At 53.2% G+C, this 23,702-nt stretch overlaps 1 protein-coding gene across 3 annotated transcripts in view; it reads left to right on the forward strand.

Moving 5' to 3' along the window:
- NEURL1 (neuralized E3 ubiquitin protein ligase 1) overlaps positions 1–23,702 on the forward strand; it is a 74,620-nt gene that overhangs the window by 20,396 nt on the left and 30,522 nt on the right. Inside the window, exons 2-3 of one of the 3 annotated variants that reach the window (XM_005225497.5) lie at positions 16,700–16,740; positions 17,067–17,205. The exons of 1 other annotated variant lie outside the window; for it this stretch is intronic. In XM_005225497.5, coding sequence (XP_005225554.1) covers positions 17,199–17,205 — 7 coding nt within the window. In that variant the 5' untranslated portion in view covers positions 16,700–16,740; positions 17,067–17,198. Of the gene's footprint in view, positions 1–16,699; positions 16,741–17,066; positions 17,206–21,027; positions 21,081–23,702 lie in introns of those variants that run through there. One more of the 3 variants, XM_005225496.5, reaches the window with a different exon arrangement.

Raw genomic sequence — 23,702 nt, forward strand, 5'->3', positions numbered from 1 at the left:
CAGGGTGTGGCCTGAGTGGCCCCGCCAAAGGTCACCGGGGTGCCCATGACCCAGAACTTGGCCCTAAGATGCTAACCACATTCGGTGCTTCAGGGATGGAGAGGTTTGGGATCATAGTGTCCATTCCTGCCCTGTTACAGGGAGAAACTGAGGCTAGTATAGGAGAGGGTACCAACTCAGAGTCACAGGGCAGATCGAAGCAGAGGAGGTCTGGAACGCGGGGCTCCTGGTTCTCCGGCTCTCAGATCTCTCTGCTCCTCCAGGGCACCCTGAGTCTAGGAGCTGGTGGGGGCGGGGCTGCGTGGTGGGGTGGGGGCTCATGAATCTGGCTGAAGTGGCCTGAGGTCTGGGAGTCTCCCCAGCCTTCTGGGGAAGCAGCTGAGCAAAGAGGCAGGGGCAGGGAAGAAAGGCAGTGGTTGGTGGGAGGAAAGGGAGAGGTGGCCGAGGGTCCAGGAGAGCTGGGTGCTGGTCCCGACTCTGCTGCTGTCACTGTGACTTTGGGCTCCCACCTGTCCTGGAGACTCAGCCGTGTTTTGTGCATCTCGCAGGTTGGGCCTTGGATGAACAGAGGTCGGGGGGTGTTCCTTTCCTGTGTTGGACTGAGGGAGCCAGCTCATTAGGCAGGTTACTATCCCTCCCTGTGCGCAGGGCTCCTCTGCCCTAGAAGGTGTGGTCTTTTTAAGATTTCTCTGCAAGAGCATGAGCTTTAGAGGCAGAACTTGGATTCTAGTCTTGACTCTGACACTTATTAGCTGCGCTACTAATTATGGACAGATTTCAAAACCCAGGGCTCTAGAAGGAGCAGTGAGGATCTTTGCAAGAATGACATGAACTCGATGATGATATGTAAAAGGTCTGTACCCAGTAACCAGAGCAAGGGGGCCGCTGACCTCTGAGCCGCACAGTGCACTCAGGCCAGCCTTGGGACTCTGTGACCTGCTTCCTTTGCTCTACCTAGGTCCCTCCTCGAAAACCACCAAGGGCGTGTTTAGATATTCTTTCTAGAGGGAACCTCCCCACCCCACTCAACATCCTTTAAAATAGCTTCTCATTTATTCACTTATTCTTCTTACACAGACCACACAGCTGGGACCTAGGAAGCTGTCACTAACCAGTGTAGAAATTCCTGAGACTTTGAAAGAGGAAAGAGAAGTGTTAGAAATCGCAGGCCTGAGAAATCCTAAGCAGAAGCCCCTGGCGCTGGGGAACGGGGCCGGGAGACCTTGCATTGTTTACTATGAGCATTCCAGTCACTGCTCTCTTAGCAGTAATGCCAGTGCTTGTATCCAAGGCTGTGTATAAAGATACATTGAACAGCTGCTCCTATGCGGTTAGTGAGGCACTCATTTACAAAAGATCACCTCGTTGCCAAGAGCAAACCATCACCTAGTAAAACAGTAACTCAGCATTAAAAGCAAAGGGAGATGATAGATGGACCAGTGTCCACACAAGCCGGGGGGTTCTCTGGGTGGTGGGAGCCATTAAAGGTTTTAGATTCATTTTCTGGATAGCTCATTCTAGCTGGTCCATGGAGGGTGGATTTAAGAGGGATACAGTGAGAGCTTCCCTGGTGGCTTAGAAGGTAAAGCGTCTGCCTACAATGCAGGAGACCCGGGTTCAATCCCTGGGTTGGGAAGATCTCCTGGAGAAGGAAATGGCAACCCACTCCAGTATTCTTGCCTGGAGAATCCCATGGATGGAGGAGCCTGGTAGGCTACAGTCCATGGGGTCACAAAGAGTCAGACACGACTGAGCGACTTCACTTTTACTTTTCACTTTCACAGTGGGAGCAGGGAGACCAGTTATGATGGGAGTGTAGCTGTCTGGCGGGGGTGGGACAGATGCCAAAAACTGAAGTGCAGTTTTGGTGAAAGAGAGGAAGGGACACATTTGAGACACACTTAGGAGGTGTGCCTGGCAGCACTGGTACATGAATGGAGGTGGGGGTAAGGGAGAGGGAAGAATCGGAGATGGTGCTGGGGTTTTCAAGTGTCTGGAAGGCTGGTGATCCCACAGGACACCGAGCAGGAGGGGAGGGTTGGAGGGGAAGAGGGTGGGTTGAGTTTGGGGATGTCAGAGAAGCCCCGAGGCATTCTGGGCGAGTCGTTGGGTTGGCAAGGCCATGTGTGAGCTTTAAACTCAGGGGAGAGGTTGTGGCTGCAATGGAAGGGCAGAGGGCTGGAGAGGCCGAGCAGGGTCCTGGTGGTAGAGTTTAGAGGTCGTGATATGGCGTAGCGCTGTGGTTCTCAGACCTTAACTGGCCTACAGATTGCCTGGAAGCTTGAAAATCTGCAGGTTCCTATCCCCCACCTCCTCCAGTTAACCTGGTTTAGTAAATCTGGGGGTGGGTGCCTAGGATCTGCTTCTTAAAACAAGAACATCAGGCCACACTGGTGTGAAGGATCCATATACCATTGGTTGTGAAACACTTGTCTGGGGTCAAATCTTGACTCCTGGATCTTGACTTTGGACACATCTCTTGATCTTCCAGACATGGATTTCTTTGTCAGTTACTAGGCATTCTAGTTCCTACCTCACAGGGCTATGGTGTGAATTAAATGAAGTCATAGCTGTAGGTAATGTGGCTAAGGACCTGGTGCCTAGTAAGAGCTCAGTATGGAAGAAGTGTTTCTTGTTTATTGTTGGAAGTTTGGAGATGGTGAGCAATGGGGCAGGGCAGCTGCTGACCACACAGACGGGTCAGTCCCAGGCGAGTACTCTTGGTTTGAACTGGCCCCAAATTTCCATCTCCAAAGTGTCTTACCTGAGTTGATAGGGCTGGGGGCTCCTGACTCATCTGATCAAGTTCACAAAAACCCATGAATCAAATCAGAAGTCAGTTTACCACTTCTCACAGAAACAGACTGTGTCGACTATTGGCACATTTCCCCCCTGCAGAAAGCCACTGAAGTGCTGGGTGAACCTGGCACCTGACAGAGAGCTGGGGCCCCAATCTGAGGACTGAATGACCTTGGGCTCTGAACCCTGCCCAGGCCACTTCATTAAGAGAAATGTCTGCCAGGTGGACCTAACACTTGGACCAGCCTGGCAGGACGTCATCTCCCTGACCGTGCTCCATGGGCCCCACCACGGTTTGCCTTGGTGACACCCCTTTCCCCTGACACCTTGGTGGCCAGTGAACACGGCTTTGCTTTGGATTTGTTAATGCCTGTGGTCATGTTTCCTGTAAGTCCCACCACGTCTGGGGCTATTTTGTTTTGGCGGGTAACTTTGCATGCCCTGATCCTATGACCAACCACTTTCTTAGACTACAGTTCAGGGAAAGCTTATTGCTAAGTTCCATGGGGACACCTCACTGTGGCCTCCTCTCCACTAATTGCCCACAGGGCGTTTCAAGAAGGAGGGAGTAGGTTGAATCAATGATGGCATCTCTCATACTTCTGGGGGCTGGCTGGGTTGGGTTCCCCTCCATAGGAATTAAGGAACCCCTTAAAGACTTCTCTGGAAGACCCCAAATCCTCCTCCTGAACCTGTGTGTGGTTTTGGATCCCCTTGTCACAGACATCATATTGCATCCTCCTCATTTTTAAAATGATTTTATTTATTTATTGACTGTGCTGGGTCTTTGATGCTGTGTAAGCTTTTCTCTAGTTGTGGTGACCTGGGGCTACTCTCTTGTCGCGGAGTGCGGGCTCTAGGGCACACGGGTTTCAGGAGCTGTGATGCCAGGCTCAATAGTTGCTTCTCAGCGTGTGGGATCTTCCTGGATCAGGTATCGAACCTGAGTCTCCTGCACTGGCAGGCGGACTCTTTACCACTGAGCGACCAAAGGAGTCCCCTCATCATTTTTGTCACCGTTTGAAACTCTACCACTATCACCAACAACAGAAGATTTAGAAAGAGTTTATTAAATTATAAGAGTAATATACCTTTTGACTAACATCTCCTCATTTCCTCCATCCCTCAGTCTCTAGCAGCCACCAGTCTACTCTCTGCTTTAATGAGTTTGACTTGTTTTTTTGGAGTTGACTTGTTTTTTTGGAGTTGCCTTTTATTTTTTTAAAAATCTATTTGTTTTTAATTGAAGTGTGAGTTTGACTTCTAAGATTTCATATGTAAATAAGTTCATGCAGGACTTGTCTTTGTCTAGCTATTTTATTTAGCATAATGTCCTCTAGGTTCATCGATGTTGTCCCTAATGGTGGGACAACATTCTTAAAAAAGAAATATGATATTGTGGAATAATGTTCCATTGTATATATGTACAACATTTCCTTTACTGACTCATCTATAGACAGGCTGTTTCCATGTCTTGGCTATTGTGAATAGTGCTGCTGTGAACAGGGGAATGCAGGTAACTCTTTGAGAGAGTGATTTTATTTCCTTTGGATATATACTCAGAAGTGGGATTGCTTTTACTGCCTGGCTTGCTCACCGCTGTATTGCTGCCACCAGGGCCTGAATCAGCTTTACTGAAGTATAATAGATGCACAGTATGTATACTACATATATAATAAAGTACAGTTTTATGTGTTTTGACATACATATATATCCATTAGCCCTGTAAGTTCATGAACATCTGCATCACCTTGAAAAGTTTCCTGTGCCTTTAGAAACCCTCTCTCTCTGCCCCTCACCCCCAGATTCAAGTAATCATTGATCTGCTGTCACTAAAGGTTAGTTTTCATTTTTTGAGAATTCTGTGTAAATGGAATGATATCGAATATACCCACTTTTCCTCTGGCTTCTTTCACTCAGTATACTTATTTTGAGATACATCCATGTTGTGGTGTGTATTCATAGTTCGTTCCTTTTTATTGCTTAGTAATATTCCATGCTATGGGTGTACAATTTGTTTATCTGTTCATCTGATGATGGGCATTTGGGTTCTTTTCAATTTTATGCTATTACAAATAAAGATGCTAAGAACATTTGTGTATAGGTCTGTGCTCAGTCATGTCCGACTCTTTGTGACCCCTGCCAGGCTCCTCTGTCAATGGAATTTTCCACATAAGAATACCGGAGTGGGTTGCCGTTCTTCCTTCTCTAGGGGATCTTCCCAACCCGGGGATCAAACCCATGTCTCTTGTGTCTCCTGAGTTGGCAGGGGGATTCTTTACCACTGTGCCACCTGGGAAGCCCTTATGTATTTTGGGTGCTATATTAGATATGTGCTTTGTAATAATTTTTTTCCCTGTGGCTTTTCTGTTTATTCACTCTTTTCATTCTCTTAAAAGAGACTTTTGATACGTTTTATGTAATATTTAAATAAATGACATAGTTTTCCAGCATCTCAACCTGTCATAAACAAGTTCATAAACAACTTCGTGTATTATGCATACAGTTCAGCTGAGGAAGCAGCAGGTGCACGGAGACACCAGGGGACACCCCAATAGTTTTGAAGTCTGTGTGCTGTGGTGTCAGTCCTGTGTTCCAGAGGGAATGGAGCTCATCAGTGTGGCTGAGACCCTGTTTTTATTTGGGGTGGCAATGTGTCCAATGAAAAGACGGAATGTTCCACCTTCCCTTACATCTTGGTTTAGCCATGTGACTACATTCTGGTCAATGGAATGTAAATTAGAATTGTTGGGCTGGCTTTGAGTAAGGCATTTTTAAAGAGGCCCAGATAGTTGGTGTAGTTCCTTTGATTTTGGTTTTCTGTGTTCCTTCTGCTTCCTACCTGGAAAATGGACAAGGTGGCTGGAGCTTCAGCAGCTAACTTGGACCAGGAGGCAACCTTGGAGTGTCTTGTGGAATGGTGGGGTAGAAAGATAAAAGAAGCCTGGTCCCTGATGACTTCAGAGCTGCCACACTAGACTTGGGCTGCATACATGCAGACTTCTTCTATGTGAGAGGAAATACCTTATGTGTTTAAAAATCTGTGTTATCTCTGTTTTTTTGTTACTAGCAACCAAATCCAGTTGCTAAAGCAATTTGGTTAATATGGCAGTGGGTCAAGGGGAAGTCATTTCTACTGAATATGTATTTATATCATCGTGATCATATTGTTATAATACTTTTTATTCCTGCTTTCCATACTTTATCACTACTACTGTTTTCTTCATCATCACACCATATTCAGCTTTATCATCATCTTGCTCATATTGTTATTATTTTGAATAGTAATTATTTTCATTATTGTAACAGGCTTTGAATTTGCTTCTTGTTGATGGAGGACTGTTTGTGTGTAAAATGTATTTCTCTTGTTTAATATTCCATAGTGATGGGACAGGTACAGAAAAGGGGGAGACTTTGCCACCAAAAATGTCTGTGGAAATGGGTAGAGTTGGTGCTCAGATCTTGTGCAGCTTCAGTGTTCATTGGGAATGAGCTGTGTCAGTCATTTCTGCTCTACTAATAGCCAGCATTGCTTCCACATGGGAAAGCCCTCCAGGCATGTAAGTGAAACAATAGGATTGGGTGGTGGGGCAGGTCTGAGTCAGCAGTTGCCTATAAAGAAAGGCAGAGGAAATTAAACTTGATGGTGTAGGAAATGAGAAGTGATTGAAGTTTTTTTGTTTGTTTTTTGCCTGCACTATGCAGCTTGCAGGATCTCAGACCTGACCCATGGCAGTTAAAGCCCCGTATCGCTGGTGGGAGGCCACCAGGGAACTCCCAAGTGATTGAAGGTTTCTGGGTGGCAGTGGGGGGGCAGCATGGCTAGTGTACGAAGGATTGGGGATGGGTGAAGGGGACTCAAAGGCGGGATGCCCACTTAGGAGACTCTCACGGTGGTCCAGGCATGAAGTGGTGAATTTCCATTGTTAGGCAGGTCAGATGTTATTCAGTGACCATCAAGAGGCGAGTAAACATGCAAAAATAATTTTTAAAATTATCAGAGGATATGCTTGTATAAGGAAAAATAGGGAGAAAGTGAGGAGAGCCTGGACGAGCCATTAGACCTCACTGCTGGCGAGCCTGCATGAAGGAAGAGAGGTGAGGAAGGAAGTTTGGCAGAAACATTTTAGGCTGCAGGGCAAGTCTAGGGAAAGTTCTTCAAGGCCCTTGGGTCGTCCTCAGACCGAGCCATAGTCACTGGTCAGAGGAGTCCCACGTCCCCCAGGAATGGGCCTGCCTTACTTTCTCTGCCCCACGTAGTCATTGGCTGGGAGTGGCTATTGGAGGCAAGGCCGTGGAGCAAGGGCTGGAGTGGATTTCAGAGCTCCGGGGTGGGGCCCTCATTCAGTTATGCCTCCTGTAGGGAATGGTCTAAGAGGGCATGACGTGGGTGGGAGATATGGGGCAGGTGACTGCTCCTGTCTTGGGGTTCTGCTTGCAAATCACACACGTGGCCCTGGACTGACTTAAACACTGAGCAGCAGGCTGTACTATCTCAGGGCATAGGAGGCCCTGAGAGGAAGAAGTGGATGTCCTCCTGTGGACATCCACAGGAGGTGGATATCAGGCTTGGTGGAGTCTGGGCTCAACGATGAGGTGAAAGATGACACACTTTCCATCTCTCTGCTCTGCCACCCATGGGTTGGCTTCCTTTGGGGCTGGTAGTGACATGGCCATGGCAGGCCCCCAAATCATAGTCAGACCCAACAACATCTAGAGGAGGAAGAACAACCCCTCTTGTGTTTCTGCTTTCATGCACGCTAAGTCATTTCAGTCCTGTCCGACTCTTTGCGACCTCCTGGACTGTAGTCCCCCAGGCTCCTCTGTCCATGGGATTTTCTCACCAAGAATACTGGAGAGGGTTGCCATCTCCTCCTCCAGGGGATCTTCCCGATTCAGGGATCGAACCTGCGCCTCTTATGTCTCCTGCATTGGCAGGTGGGTTCTTTACCACTAATGCCACCTGGGAGGCCTTTTGTATTTCTAAGGAGCTAGCCAACCTTTCTGGAGAAGGCAATGGCATCCCACTCCAGTACTCTTGCCTGGAAAATCCCATGGACGGAGGAGCCTGGTAGGCTGCAGTCCATGGGGTCACTAGGAGTCGGACATGACTGAAGCGACTTAGCAGCAGCAGCAGCAGCAGCAGCAGCAGCAGCAAACCTTTCTCAGAGGGGCTTTGTAGATTCCCTACTATGCTTCATTGGCCAGAAGTGGGTCACCTGGCCATACTTGACCCAAGGGGGAATAGAACAGCTATGATTGGTTTATACTGGTGGATTGCAACTCTGGATACACATTAGAACCACCTGGAGAGCTTTTAGAAGCACACATGCCTGGGTCCCACCCTCAGAGTTTCCATATTAATTGGTCTGGAGTTGGGAGCTGGGCATCAGTAGCTTTATAACCTCCATGCTGCTGCTGCTGTTGCTAAGTCGCTTCAGTCGTGTCCGACTCTGTGCGACTCCATAGACGGCAGCCCATCAGGTTCCCCCGTCCCTGGGATTCTCTAGGCAAGAACACTGGAGTGGGTTGCCATTTCCTTCTCCAATATAACCTCCATGCTGCTGCTGCTGCTAAGTCGCTTCAGTCGTGTCCGACTCCGTGCGACCCCACAGACAGGCTCCCCCATCCCTGGGATTCTACAGGCAAGAATACTGGAGTGGGTTGCCATTTCCTTCTCCAATGCATGAAAGTGAAAAGTGAAAGTGAAGTTGCTCAGTCGTGTCCGACTCTTAGCAACCCCATGGACTGCAGCCTACCAGGCTCCTCCATCCATGGGATTTTCCAGGCAAGCGTACTGGAGTGGGGTGCCATTGCCTTCCCCATAGGTGATGCTAATGTGTAGCCAGGGTGGAGAGTCCCTGTTGTTTTGGAGCAGAACAGATGCTGGGGAGTCAGCTGCAACGTCCACTCCAGTCACTTAGCAGTTTTGTGTGGCTTGGGCAAATCAGCCTCTTTGAACCTTAGTTTCCTCATCTGTAAAATGGAGCCCGACAAGAACTGCCTCCTGCGTCACAGAGAAGACTGAATGAGCTCACAGATGCTCATAACTTTGCCGATTGTAAGTCCCTGACACCTGAGAGAGTTTGCACATCACTCCCCTTCCATGTGGAGGGAAAATTTAGCTCCTTCACTGCCTGGGGTAGCCAGGGTAGAGATTTCTCCTGAGCTTAGCTTCCTGCCATGAAAGTAGAAAACAGAAGAAAGGGGAGACTGGGGAGCCACAGGCAGTGGCAGCGGGCTTTTTCCTTCTTGGATGGCGTGGGTTTTGAATGCGCTGCTATAAATGGTTTATGCAAACGAGCTGGAGGGGCTCATCTCCCTGCCGCCTTAATGCGGGAGCGGCTGGGCTGGAGCCAGGTATGTGGTTTTTAGCACAGGCCTGCAGCCTGTGGTTAGGGGCCGGTGGTTGCTCTCTTGCTGCCTCCAGGGAAGATGGTCAGATAAGGCTGTGGTTCCTCAGTGTTCTGGGACACACCTGGCTGCTCTGCTTCTAGGCTGTTTCTACCGAAGTGAGCACTGGCTTGTACTGCCAGTAGAACTCAGGGAACAAGGAGAGCCACCCGGGGAATGTGAGATCATGGGTCAGGCAGTTTGTGACCTTCCAGTACCCCTGGGCCTGCCTGGGGCATTGTGGCTGGGCTGAGGCTCCATAGAGCCTGGAGAAGGGTCAGAGGGGATCAAGTAAAACCCCTCACCGTTAGCCTCGGCCTCTCTTCTTTCAGTATTCCAGTTCCTCTCCTTTTCTTGCTTCCTTCATAAAATATAGTTTGAGCAGACCCAGCGCCCACCACGTTAGGTGCTAGGGATCCAGAGCTAAAAAGACACCTGCCTGCTCTCAGGTTGCTCCCAGTATGGGAAGAGGACCCCTGGCATCACTGCAGGACTGGGGCTGCACGAATGGATGGAAGTGCCTTGGAGGCAGAAGGCCTAGTCTTCCCACACCCCAAGGCTGGGATGACCTCAGAGGAAGGGGCCATCCAAGCTGAGAGATGAAGGCAAGGTGGGAGTTTTCGAGTGACTGGTGTGGTGCAGGGCACTCCAGGGAGAGGAGAGCGCCGCGGACCTGTGTGATGCAGCTGTGTTCTGGGGCTCGCATGGTTCAAGTGCACAGAGTGTGGCTGCTTGGGGCTGGGGAAGTCACAGCCTGAGGTGACGCCAGGTACCGTGGGCTGGGACCTTGGTTGCTTCCCAAAGGAGGGTGGAGCTTATCCACTGTGGGCTCTGAGCTGGGCAGCGCCCTAGCCGATGAGTCAGGCAGAAAGGTCAGCCTGCAGCCCTGAGGGGGACAGGCTGCTAGAAGAACTGTCCAGGTCAGGATGATGCTGGTGGCCTGAACTGTGGGAGTAGCCAGGGCATGGATCATAGAAGGACACAGTGATGGCCCACATGGGGAATCCAGGCTGACGCCAGACGTGTGGCCTGGCTGGTGGCACTCAAGGGGTAGACCAGGCAGGCCACAGAACCCTGGGGAGGTGCCCATGTCGGGTGGGGTCAGGAGGAAGACTGAGAGGCAGTAAGTTAGAGCGTGCTGGCTGGCCCATCCTTGGTTTTCCATTAGACCATGGTGGAAAGCAGGGCTGGGAGCGGTAAGGGGGGAGTGGAGATCCTTGATTGCTTCTCCCTAAAGGATTCCCCTCCCACATCCTGAAGATACACGAGTCCAATTCATCCATTTTACTGATGTGGAAACTGTGGTCCACAGAGGAGTTTGACTTGCCCCAGGTCACACAGAGAATTATTATGGAGGTGGTGTCATGACTAGTTAAAATGGGTCCCCAAGCAAAGGCTTATGTAGCCCACACCCCTTAATTGGTGCTGAGAACACTTGTTTTCCTGGCAGGAGAAGTGGGTTTGGGTAAGCAAAGTTGAGATTGTGAGGCCTGGGGCATTGTTTTAGGGAGGGGAGAGAGATCCTTGCTTCTTTTCACCTAAAGTGTGTGTGTCGCTCAGTCGTATCTGACTCTTTGCAATCCCATGGACTGTAGCCCTCCAGGGTCCTCTGTCCACGGGATTCTCCAGGCAAGAATACTGCAGTGGGTTGCCATTCCCTTCTCCAGGGGATCTTCCTGACCCAGGGATTGAACCTGGGTCTCCTGCATTGCAGGCAGATTCTTTACTGTCTGAGCCACCAGGGAAGCCCATTCACTTAGTAGTGGGACCCAGCCCACCAGGAGCAACATTGACCCACCTCCTGGCGCCTTACCCCACCAGAAGGAAGGAACCTGTGCAGACATTGTAAGAGACTGCCCTCCTTGAGTCTCCCCAAACCCAAGCAGGCTTATTCAGACCTTCCTTGGCCTTGGTCAAGTTTTACCATGGACTGTAGGAGTCCTGGCTCCCAGGGAAAGCTTTATCCTCTAAACTCTGATGCTGGCAAGCCCACCTTGTGCATTGCTAGGGTGGCTGGTGGATTATCTGACCCCAGGCTCCAGCAGCTCGAGGGATGGAGGGAGGGAGAGGGTGGCATCTTGAAGGAGGAGCCTGAATATGTTAACTGAAGAGAGAGGCAAGAAAGGTGGGTGAGGCAAGGCCTCGGATGACGGTGCAAACTGGGAGATGGGGCAACTGCAGGAAGCAGCTGCAGGGAGGAAAAGGGGCTTTCTGTTATTGCATTCACCCTGGGGTGGCTGCCCTTCTGGGGCTGTCCTTTAGGTGGAAGACCATAGTCCGACAGCCCCTTCCATTGGCTGCACCTGAGCTCTGGCTTCAGCAGGGGAGCAGCCAGCACTGAGGCAGCTGCAGGCTTGTGGTCACCCCTGGGCCTTTAGGGACAAGAGCCCCTGTTGCGGGCTGACTGATGATGCAATGTGAGGTTGTCTGGGTTTGGGATGAGGACCAAGGGCTGGAGGTGCAGGGGCAGGAAGTTGAGTCCCTCTGTGGGCTCTGTGGGCTCAGTGGGCTTGGAAGCCACAGGCGTCTCGTGACAGGCCCTGAACGGACCCCAGTACTCACAGGTGCCACCGTGCCTGGGTATCCTGCTCTCAGCTCTGCAGCCAGCATGGCTGACGTCCCCTGTGTTCCAGGTCATGGCCCCGGGTGGTGGGCACAGAGCTGGCATAGTTCAGTGGCTGGCCTTTAGGTCAGCCACTCACTCTGGCTCTGTGAGAACAGAAGCACCAATCTGAGACCCTGCTCCCCCAAAGGACCTGCCACCCCCTCTCTCTTTTCAGAATATTTTCAGGTTTTTGTCTTAGGCCTGTGAGGGTGGGTACTGCTCTGTGTTAATCCCCACTTCCCCTTTGGTCATGTACATGGTGTAAAGCTCTGGTCTCCAAAACTCAAGAGCCCCTGTCCACCTCCCAGTGTTGGGGTGGGCCCAGAACCTGCCTTGGGTGAGGTCTCTGGTGGTACAGGGCCCCAGGCAGGGTCGGATAGTGTCTGCGGGTACCGTATAGCCAAAGTCCAGAGTCAGCTAACCTTGGGATCAGCAGATTTTACATTTGCACCTTTGCTGACCAGGGCCCCTCTGACCAATGCTGCATTTATTGAATTGAAGGTGGCTTTTCTCAGGGCAGTGTTGTGTAGTAGACAAAGCCCAGGACCCTGGGCTCCGGAGTCTGAGATCTGGGTTCTGGACCCTGCTCTGGCACCTTGTAGCTTCTACAATTCATTTTTGTCTCCTTGAGCTTCTGTTTCTCTCATCTGTCAAAGGAGATGAGCAGCTGCCCTCTAGTACCTGATGGGGGCTTTTTGCAAATCCAGTAGGATATTTTTGTGAACATTTTCTCTGGCTTGTACGAGCTGGGTTTTTCCAAGAGGCCACATGGCAGAGAGGCCCGCGCTGGTACTCTGATACCAGGTCAGACGTGTCCAGATCTCAGTTTAGCTGCATGTTGACTGTGTGACCTGGCTGCGGTGTTCCACTTCCCAGGCCTCGGTTTCCTCATCTAGACCCCGAGTTCCCAGTGCCGCCCCTCCCTATGTGTGCTCAGAGCAGGTGTTTCAAGGTGCTGGCAGCTGATGTCATTTTCTTAATTGATCTGGATGCTTGCTTGTTTTAGTTTCTGCCTAGTTTCTGCAGCAGGAGGAGGTGGTACTGGGGCTCCCACTGATGGGGTAGTGGGGAGTCAGGTCAGAGGTCATGGTGAGGAGAGGGAGGCAGCCCAGCCCAGTGGTACTAAGGAACTCTGAGAGGCAGGAGCCCCCGGTGGCCAGCCGAGCTGCTGGGGATGGAGTTCTCTCCTTTGGATGGGATTCTGGGACTTCAGGGCCCACCTGCCCTCTGACAGCCCCTGGGACTCGCATTTCAGCCTCTCTGCTCTGCTGCGTGGCTTCCTGGATACCAACTCCTCCTTTGCATCCTGGGCCCTGGGTGGTCACCAGCCTGGTCCTCACCAACGCTGCATCCATGACCATTCGCTTGACCAGTAGCCGTCTGTCCTGGGAGGGGCACCATGCAGGGCCTCAGTGCAGGCTCTGGAGGCCAACTGACCCGAGGTCAGATCCCACATCTCCCTGCTCCTACTCCGTGTCCCAGTTTCCCATCCTTAAGGCCCATCCACGATAGGGTCCCAGTTTCCCATCCTTAAGGCCCATCCACGATAGGGTCCCAGTTTCCCATCCTTAAGGCCCATCCACGATAGGGTCCCAGTTTCCCATCCTTAAGGCCCATCCACGATAGGGCCTTTGTGTCAGTTCAGGTCTGTAAGTATCTCATCAAGAGCACTCCCGCGGTCACGGCACTTCTGTGCATCCACCCTGTTCTGTACACACTACCTATGGGGATGTATTTCATACTTGAGGAGCCCTGTGAGGTCAGTGCTTTTATTGTCAACCTCATTTTCAGTTGGTAAAACGGGCACCCAGTACATTTTATATCTGAGATTTGAACAAACCCAGGTTGTCTGGCTCAAAAGCTCGTTCTTTACCACTACCTCTGAAGCACCTAATGTCTGCAACCTCTGAGTGATGCAGTAATATCTGGTGTTGTCAGATCCTTGGGGTCTGGCTGCCAGTGGCCCTTCTGGGAGTGCCCCAGAGCCTGGCCCCGTGGAGTCCTGCACCATCACCCTCGCTTGCCTGCTAATGCCCAAAGGAGAGGCCCTGGCAGTGGGCAGGAGGCAGGGTCAAGGCATAGGAGTCGAGGTAAGGGCCACGTCAGCTGGTCCTGGACTCTGCTATCCCACAGTAGACAGGATCTGGGAGGGGCATGAAGCAGGAGAGAGTCTGAGGAAGTGGACTCCTCAGAGGCAGGAAGGTGGGCTGGAGGAGGTGTGGGGTAGGGGAACTTCCCAGCCTGTGGGGGGCTTCAGATATCTGGGTGCTGAGATCAGAAAGGGTGGGCCCTGGGATTCCTGGCTGAACCACAAGGCCTGGAGGTGCGTGTATGAGTGTGTGGCAGGGAGGGGGTGGGGAGGGACAGGGTGGGGGAGGGTGGACTCTGGCTGCAGAGGAGGGATTTAAACTCCTGCAGTCAGCTGCCAGCTTTCCTCGAAATCCAGCAGGATCAGTCGAGTGTGTTTACACATCTCTAGCGGACGAGGCTCTTGTCTTGCTCCAGCGTGTGTGTTCCATCTCCTGTGTCACCTGGGATCTCTCCATCTCTCTGCTTCCCCTTCCCCTTCAATGTCTTATTGTCTGCCCTTCCCCACCTTCCTCAGCAAGGTCGTAATTTAGGGACCAAACTTTATGAACTCAGGCCCTGATAATTTATCACTTGTGATCACTGGGATGGCTTTGAAATTTAGAATAGAGTGCTAACCTGGTGACAAAGGACGATGTTTATTCTGCTTGCTTAAAAGAACCCACATTTCACCTGGTACTCTGGGATGACATTTGCATGAAAGGCGAGCACGCCATAACACATGCAAAGCTTAGAACGGCGGCGAGAGCAAGGCGAGTGCTGAGTAAGTGGTCCATGATGGTGCTGAGGAAGGTCATTACCTATGGAGGCGGGTCCTCCCTTTCTTCTCCTTGGTGTACTATATACTCATAATCTGCACGTCCCAGGTCTCGCCTCTCTGAGGTTGGGGTGGAGATCCTAGCCTCTTCAGGTTCTACCCGGATTCCTGAGTTCTCTGGCTCTCTGAACCACATCATCAGCGTTACTGTTACTAGCCGAGCCCCAGGCCTCAGGAAAGCTCTGTAGCTTGCCCAGTCATGTGGTAGAGGAGCTTGCCTATCTGACCTCCAGATCAGAGCTCAAACCTCCACGCAGGTGGGTGGCAAGGCACCCACCCTTCCTGGCGGGGGTCATAGATCTTATCATGGGCAAATGGTTCCAGCTGGGGGCTCTGTGGGTGTGGGCTCCGTCTGGCACACTGTGTTCTGGGAACTGAAACCTTGTTCTTCTTTGTTCTGTCCTTTCTGCCTGGCACGGACGGTGACCCCTCTGTCTAGTCCAGGCTGGGCACGCTGGCCCTGAGGCCCAGACCGGGGGAGCAGGAGGAGGTGTGTTGAAGTCTTGGAGGGTCTGAGAAAGGGCTACTTGGCGTTGGGCCTGGGACCTGGGAGGGGTGCCTGACTCCAGGCTGTTTTCTCAGATTCCCTTTCAGTCCCCGCCCCGGCCTCTGCACCTGTTGTGTTCCCGTCATCCTGGGCGCTGGCAGCTGTCACTGCTGGGGCACCTGTCCCACCCCCGAGGACGCCCCGTGGGCTCCCTGGCTCCGGTTTCCTGCTCTCTGTCCCTGTGCAGCTTTGTCCTTGTCACCATGTGCTTGCTCGCTCTCACAGCTTCTAGGCAGCAGCCTCCACTTTAGGTTCTGGGTGTGGGAGGCAGCTTTTGGGGGTTTTCTGCTCCCTGTTCTTCAGCACCAGGCCCGGTCTAATCAGGCAGGGACAATGGCCCTAGCAGGTCAGCCTTAAGCCCCAAATGTCAGGTGACTCATCAGCTCAAATTATCCCTTGTTCTTGATTAAAAAAAAAAAAAAAAGACATTAAAGCAGCCAGAAGTTGCCTCCCAACTCCTCCTAGCAGGGCCGCGTCCCCTTGCTGACCTCTCTTTATACCAGGTTCCTCTGTCTACCTCCCCCGCTGTAAAGAGAAGTTATCACCTCTCCTTGTCCAGTCTTGCATGTTGCCCAACGTCCCGACCTGTGTATTATATTAAACATCAGACGACATTAAACCTGAGTTTAGTGCTCCTGCCTTCCACTCACTGTGCAACCAGGGGAAAGCCCACGATCTCGACCTCATTGCCGCAGCCGGAGGCGGTGGCTGGACCCAACACTCTCTCGCATTCCCTCCCCTTCAGAGAGCTTAGTCTCTGACTTAAATGGTTTCTCTTGTCCAGGGAACTTGTTCCAAGTTTTATTGTGCTGTTATTGGGTCTGTTCTAGACTTTACGTTCCAAGAGGTGCTGGGTCTTGGGAGATGTGGATGAAGACGGATGTGGTGAGGGGAGGGTTGAGGTGGGGAGCTCGTTGTGGGGACCAAGAGGGGGCCCAGGAAGGAAGAGGAGCAGGTGGCAAGGGGTCAGGAGAGAGGAGGTGGCTGGGAGATGAGGGGGCCGCTAGCAGGGTGAGGGTCTCAGGAGCTGAATGGATTCAGAGAGGGGGAGTGTTCCCTGGACAGAGCTGGAGGGCAGAGGCAGCAGGGGGCTAGCTAGAGAGGGAGGGCTCCTTTCTGAAGCCTGGGCAGGCTTTCTCTCAGCCCAGTTGCTCCCCAAGGGCACACCCAGGCCTTCTGCCTGTGTGCTCAGAGAGACCACAGCCCCTTCCCTCCCCCACTCCCAACGTCAAGGATGGGTCTGCTTCCTCCAAGATCTCCAGGATGGGCTCTCGTGTTAGCAGATGGGAAGTCCAGGCTTGGGCAAGACCACAGTCTCCCTTGCCTTTATCCAAGCTCCATCCCTGGGATGTCACCCTTGGCCTACTGGACCATTCCTAGGCCCTGCCTCCACCTAGAATCCTTCTGATTCCTTAAGGAGATAATTGTCCCCTTGTCTTCTCTTCCCCAGGAAAGAAGCGCTCCTACCTTTTCATCTGTTCTGGATAAAGTGTGAGTTTTGAATGTCAGGCAGATCTGGGTTTGAGCTCTGCCTTGAGTGTTACCCAGTTGAACTCGACTTCGAGTAGAGTTTGAACTCCGGGTCAATGTAACCTTCTATCCTTGCTGTCGCAGCTTTATAGCCTGCAAGATGGGGATGATTGTGATCCTGCAGGGATGTGGTGGGGTGGGTAGGTGTGATTATGTGTGTGAAACACTTAGCACCGTGTCTGGGCCATAGCAACTGTTCAATAAACGGTGGTGCTTGTAGTCACTTCTGTAGATTGGCTTGTAGATTCCCCTTTCACATCCTCTTCTCACATCCTTTCTGGCTACAGAACAAAGTACTGCAGATGTTCAGCCAGAGCCAAAGGAGCCTCCTTCCTTGATCCCAGCATGGCTCCTGCTTGGCTTCTGAAGGGCAGAGTTGGGTCTCACTCACTAGTGGGTCCATCGTTGGCACGCAGTGAATGCTGGGTGAGTAAATGAATGATGTAGGTCTGACAGAATTCTTTGGCCAAATGAAAATTTATGTGATGCCCCAACTGGGCATCACATAAAACTGGGAAGAGGGGCAGCACTGGCTCCCATGTCAGCTGTACAGGCCTGGACACTGCCCTGAGAGGCAATGGGGGTAACCCTTAGTCACGGGACATTGCCACTTCCCATTTAAATTGGGGACATGGATTTGTAGGAAACAGAACCCAGGGAATCTGCTAGAAAACTCCTCAGACAGTGGTGCCGTAAAGGCCTGGGGCTGCCCAGTTCTCTGTTCATCTTCTCTCATGTGGCTGGAGTGTGGACTGCCGTCAACTTGAAGGACCCTCCCTGCCCCCACCCACCCCCCATCTCCAGAGCGTCACACAGATTCAGTTCCTTGGGTGAGTGATCTTCTGAGAGCCGGCTCTGTGCAGGCACGAGGCTAGGCCCGAGGAGCAAGGGCAAGTCAAGGACCAGCCTGACCCTGTGGATGCCACTGTTTTCGCCCCTGGTGCCTTCCTGCCTCCTCCGTGCGTTCTGCACACCAGATGGCAGGGTGGCCTTTTAGCAGTTCAGACCTGGTGTTGCCGCCTCCCTGATGAAGTCCGTCAGGAGTTCCCTATGGCTCTCAGAAAAAAGTCCAGATTCTTCGCCCTGCTCTTTGAGCCCTCCCTGATGTGTCCCCAGCTTCCCTGGTTTTGCCAGGGGAAAATACCCCCAGGCTGCTCTTGCAGTCCCTGCTCCATCCTTGCTTCTTGAAAGGGCTGGGCTCCCTTCAGCCACAGGGCCTTTGCGTGTGTCATGCTCACTCCCTGCCTCTAACCTACCTCTGCAACACAGGGATACGCACATAATTATCCTTCACAGTTGCTTTTCAGGAAAGCCTGCCCCGAGCCCTGCTTCTTCCAGAACACTTTCCTAGAATTGGGATAATCTTCCTCACTCTACCACTTGACAAATGTCTGTTTCTCTCTAGACTGTAGGTCCACGAGAACCAGGGCCTGTCTACTGTCGATCACTGTGGCATCCCCAGTGCACAGCTTAGAGTCTGGCATGCCGTAGATGCTTAATAAGCGTTGCTGTTAAGTCACTTCAGTTGTGTCCGACTCTGTGCGACCCCATAGACGGCAGCCCACCAGGCTCCCCCATCCCTGGGATTCTCCAGGCAAGAACACTGGAGTGGGTTGCCATTTCCTTCTCCAATGCATGAAAGTGAAAAGTGAAAGTGAAGTCGCTCAGTCATGTCTGACTCTGGCGACCCCATGGACTGCAGCCTACCAGGCTCCTCTGTCCATGGGATTTTCCAGGCAAGCGTACTGGAGTGGGGTGCCATTGCCTTCTCCATAATAAGTGTTAGTCATGTTGAATTGCTGAAATGCATGCAGGAAGCCAGGACAAGCAGACAAGGCCATGACTGTACCTGTGTAGGGTGGAGTAAGACAGCAGATTGGGAGAGGCATAACTCAGGCTCAAAGGAGAGACAAGGTCCAAGAAGGGGGACTCTGTCTGCAGTGGGGGCCCTAGTGGGGCTTCCAGAAGAGGGATTTCCAGTGCTGGGTGATGGTGGGTGATCAGGCTGCCCCAAGTGGGAAGGTTTGGTGAGGAAAGGCTTATCAACTGGTGCTTTTAAAGGCAGGTGGTTTGAAGGGGGTTGACTTCTGCTTTGTAGGAACAGCCTCCAGAGCAGCCTCTTTGCCTCAGTTTCCTCATCTGTAAAATGGGCATGAGAATGCAGTTGATCTCTCAGGGTTGTGGGAGAAGTGAACAGGTTAATAGGTGTCATGTGCTTAGGACTGCCTGCATACATTGAGGCCTTGTGTTTGCTATTTCTGTAATTATTTACCCCGGAGAAGTCTTTAAGTTGTTTCCTCTTGATCAGATTTTGACTTATCCTTCCAGAGGAACTGTGTGTACATGTGTCACGGAGTGTGTATGCATGTGTGTGGCCACATAGAGCCAAGCATGTGCCCGGAGAAAGGAAGCACCCCGTGTAGAATCAGGTGTCACAGCTTCTCCCAGGGAGGAGCCTCAGGCCAGCCTCTGGTTTGGGGGGCTGTGACACTGTGTGCTTATGGGCTTGCCCAGCCCTCTGGCTTGGTGACCCTAGGTCCATACCGGATGCCCCTCCCCCCTCACTGCCCCTCCCCCAGGCCCACTCAGGAGATCCCCCCACTCAGTAGCGGGGTCCTGAGGTGAGGGCAGGATGCCCAGACCAGCCCCTTACAGTGCCTGGGCCTCTGAGTTCCATCTGACACCTTTCCCGTGGCTCCTTTCCTAGCCCCACCCCTCTGCCCCCTAGCCTTCCCTCCCCACTCAGATCTATCTCTGGGAGCCCACATCCCTAGGCCTGGAGACAGGAGCTGGGGCCAAGCCAGGGCCTGGGAGAAGGGGGTAGTCCTGTTCTCCTGGGAGAGACTCCGATGGTGATGGCTGGGAGATTGCTTGAATCCTGCCCCTGCCCCTGACCTGCTCGGTAACCTGAGCATTTCAGAACCTCCACTTTCTCTTCTGTAAAATGGACATAACAGAAACTTATGCCACCTGGAATAGAAATCAGATCACACAGGCACTGCTTGCTACACACTTAGTGGCTGGTCTCTTGATGATGCCTTGGGGTCCCAGCATGCTTGCCCAGGGCTGGAGGGCCTGCCCTCCCACCACCCTCTGCCCTCTCGGCCCCCTTCTGTCCCCCAAGGTACAGGGTTCTGCACGTCAGGATTTCTTCAGAGGCTTCGCAGTCTGTGGAAGTGAGGATCTGCCGTGTGTGTACCCTACGAGGTGTGTCTGTACAGGGGTGTGTCCTGGTGAGCAGGAGGTGACTAAATGTGCACAGTGGTGAGTGCTTTCAAGTGCTTGTGAGCCTGTGTTTGTGCATATACCTGTGATGTGGTATAGCAGGTAGTGTGGTGTGTATATGCTGGTGTGTGTGTTGTGTGTTTGTGATGAGAGTGAAGGTTTGGTGTGGGGGTAAAGGAATCTAACCCCCAGTCCCCCCAGCCCCGCAAGGCTGCCTGGGTTTGCCTCCTGGCCCTGTCACCTTCTGGGCAGGTAGCCTCTTTGTGCCTCTGTTCTCTCATCTCATTTCTCAGCAATAATGATGGTACCTATTGACAATAACCATGTACTGAGCTTATCGTTCAGCCTGTGAGGACCAAAGGGGTGAATATGCGTGGAGCACTTGGAAGAGGCTAGGAGGATGTCAGCTCTTTGTTATTAAGCTGCATGAGTGAGATTGTAAGCCCCTTGAAGGGAGAGACCAGGTCTGTCTTGCTCACCACAGTATCCCATCGTTTTCCCAGTGTCTGCATGGAAGTAGGTGCATAACACGCGTGGATGTCTGTAGCCTAGGTGAATGGCGAGGTTGTGTATGTGTGTGTGTGTCTGTGATGGGGAATGTGCATGTGTGCGTGCGTACATGAGTGCGTGTGTGTGTGTCTGTGTGTGTGTGTATGCGCTCTGGCTGGGGCATCTCCAGCGCTTTCTGGAGCTCGGCTATTTCAGGAAGCCTCTAGTCTCCTCCTCCTTATGTAAATAAACATGACAGATCCCATCGCCTGTACCAGTGCGGGGAGGTGGGGGAGGCTCTGGGAGTGGGTGGGAGCTAGGAGGCGGCTCTGAGCGGGGCCAGAGGGGCGTGCGTGCGTGTGTGGCCCGTCTTGCGGGCAGGGCGCCGTGTGCTGGGGGGTGCAGAAGGGGCGGGCTCGGCCCTGCCATGCCGGCTGCTGCTGGCCACGGAGGAGGAGGCGGGGGGGCAGGGGGAGGGGAGCTGGCTGCCAGGGCGGCTCAGTGACGAGGCCAGCCGGCCAAACGGAGGTGGCCGTGTTCCCCGCTGCCCGCGATGGGGGGACAGATCACCCGGAGCACCCTCCACGGTAAGGCCCTGGCTGACACCTGAGGGTCTGTCCATCCCCAGCCTGGGGACCGCTTGGGGAGGCTGGGACCAAGAGGCACTGGGCTGAGGGCATGGCCATCCCCTTGCCTCTTGGGGAGGCTCTGGAACCTTGGAAGGGGGTGCCTTTGAGTGACAGGCACTGGGGCAGAGGGGATGGAAACAGGAGGTTGGGCAAAGCAGGAAGAGGGGTCTTTCCCCGGCAGTCGGTCAGGCAGCTGAGTCTCCCCACAAAGTCTCCTCATCCTCTTACCTCCCCAAGGTGCTGATCAGCGCCAGGTGGGATGCGAGGTCCGGGGTCCATAGGTCCCTCTCCTAGACCCGAGGCAACCCTCAGTTAGACAGCTGGGGGGATCTGTTTGTGGGTCCTGGGATATGGGCCATGGAGGTCAGTGCTGTGCTCCATGACGGAGCCATGGAGAGATATGTGGGTACACACGTGTGTGCATGTCTGTGCCCATCGGAGGTGTCTGTGCGTGTGTACCTGTGCTGACTTGTGCCTAAGCACACAGGGGTGTGCAAGTGACACCCCCACACTGCCTGATCTCAGTTCTGAAAGCGTGTGCTCTTCCGGGGAGGTCAATGAACTTCTGATTCCTGGAGTTCACGTCCGTGCTCACCTAGACCTCAGGCAGACCGGGAGGCTGGCAGGTGAAGGGGTGGGAGAGAGGACTGCTAGGTGGCTGCTGCCTGCCCCTACTCCTGTCTCCTCGTCTGCTTGGCTCCAGGGCTGTGGTCTTGGGAGGAACATGGCCGATGTGGCGCCAGACCCAGAAGGGGAAGTCTTCCCAGGGACTTGTTTTGTCATCGCTGGGCCCCAGGAGTTGGGGTTCCTGTGCAGACTGGCTGGTGCCAGAACAGTGTGGGCTGACCTTGGGGAGTCCCTGCTACACTCCCCTCTGTGTGCCTCCACCCTCCTCAGGCAGGGCGTTAGGAGGTGGGGCTGCCTCCATCTGCTGGGTTCAGTGGGCACCGAGGAACGGGGAAGCACCTGGGATGGAAGGAGGGTGGTGGCAGGAGCGAGTGGGAAGCCGTGGCCAGGACTGGTGACCAGGTGACTTCCCCTTTCCGGGCCCTGGACTTTGACAGAGTAATTTCTAATTAAAAAAAGAAAAAGGCAGGGAAGGAAACGTGGGAAAAGCAAATCATTGGCTCTCTTAAAAGGAAATGAATTTTGTCCTGGGCCCAGAGGGCTAAGTGACAGATGGAAGGCCCTGGAAGACACATAATCCGGAGCCGGCCAGAGGCAGTGCCAGTGGCCTGGGCCTTGGCCTGAGACTTGGATTGGCCTGACCTGAGCCTGGCCCTGCCCGTCTGTGGGGCGGGGGCTCCTCTTGGGCTTGTTGGCCCCAGTGGGGCCTGCTGGCATAGGGTCTGGAGCCGACTGGCATTTTCCACTGGAGTCAGACTTGGGCAGGCCCGTGGCCTGGGAAGGACGAAGAGGCCCTCAGAACAGGCTCAGGACACAGCGTGCTATCTTCAGCTGCCTGGGAGCCCGGGGTTCAGAGGGGAGCGGGACCCCAAGAGTACCCGAGATGGTGTATGGCCATCAAGAACTCCTGCTCTGGAGGAGACAGACACGGTGGCAGCAAGGGCAAGCGTCCCCTCGAGCCTTGGTTTTCTCATCTGTCAGTGGAGCTAGTGACAGCAGCCTCCTCACAGGAGTATCGTGAGGACCGCAGGGGACAATGTGAATAAGGGCTGGACCCAGGGAAGGCCTAACGGGCCTGGGGAGGCGTTCTGGGGGTATGTCCTGTTCCTCCCTCTCTTTCGGGGAATGGGGATAGCTTGGCAGGGGTGCGCTGAGACTCCACGAGTCGGACCATTGGATGAGGGCCTTGGCCGCCAGCCCCTCACCTGGACCACTCTCCTCAGCCTGGGCCCCCGTGAGTGGACCCCAGCTCCGCCCCCAGCCTGCCATCAACACGAATAGGTGGGGGGAGTTTGGGGGCGTGGAGTGTAAGTGTTTGCCTGTGCCCACAGAGCCCCTTAGCCAGGACCCTGCATGAGTGTCTGTACCCACGGGTCCCCACGCCTGGACCTTGGCTGCCCCGGTGGCTCTGGTTTCACCCTCTTTTGGGAGGTGAGTTGGGGGAAGTGGGAGATGCCAGGGGCTTGCTCCTTCCTAGGGGTGCTGTCAGCCCTGCAACCTGACTCTGGAGCACAAGGTCCTTCGTTCCTGATTGGGTGCCTGGGGCTTGGTTTGGTTGGGGCTGAAGACTCTGGGTTGCTGGGTTACAGTGCGAGGTGAGGGGCTGTGTGGGGTTTTCCTAGTGGTATGCTTGTGGACGCGTCCTGGTGGTTGGTGTTTCTGGTGTCGGCTTATTGTACCTGAGTTTTAGACCTCCGTATGTGTGTGCCTGCATAACGTGTACCCACCTGTGTCATATTTAAGAGGCCGAACATTTTGTCTCTGGGTGTCCGTGTGTGAGCAGCCACATTTGTGAAAGTCTGTTATTTGGTAGAGGTCAGTGTTTCTGCACAAGTCGTGTGTATGTGTGTGTATGCGCGTGCCCGCGTGTGTGTGTGTGATCGGGCTGGTGGTGAGGAGTCGGGCTCCTCTGGGATCAGCCTGGCAGGGGACCCTTGGGAGAGATTAATTCTC

Source organism: Bos taurus, chromosome 26, assembly GCF_002263795.3.
Source record: "Bos taurus isolate L1 Dominette 01449 registration number 42190680 breed Hereford chromosome 26, ARS-UCD2.0, whole genome shotgun sequence".
NCBI lineage: Eukaryota > Metazoa > Chordata > Mammalia > Artiodactyla > Bovidae > Bos > Bos taurus.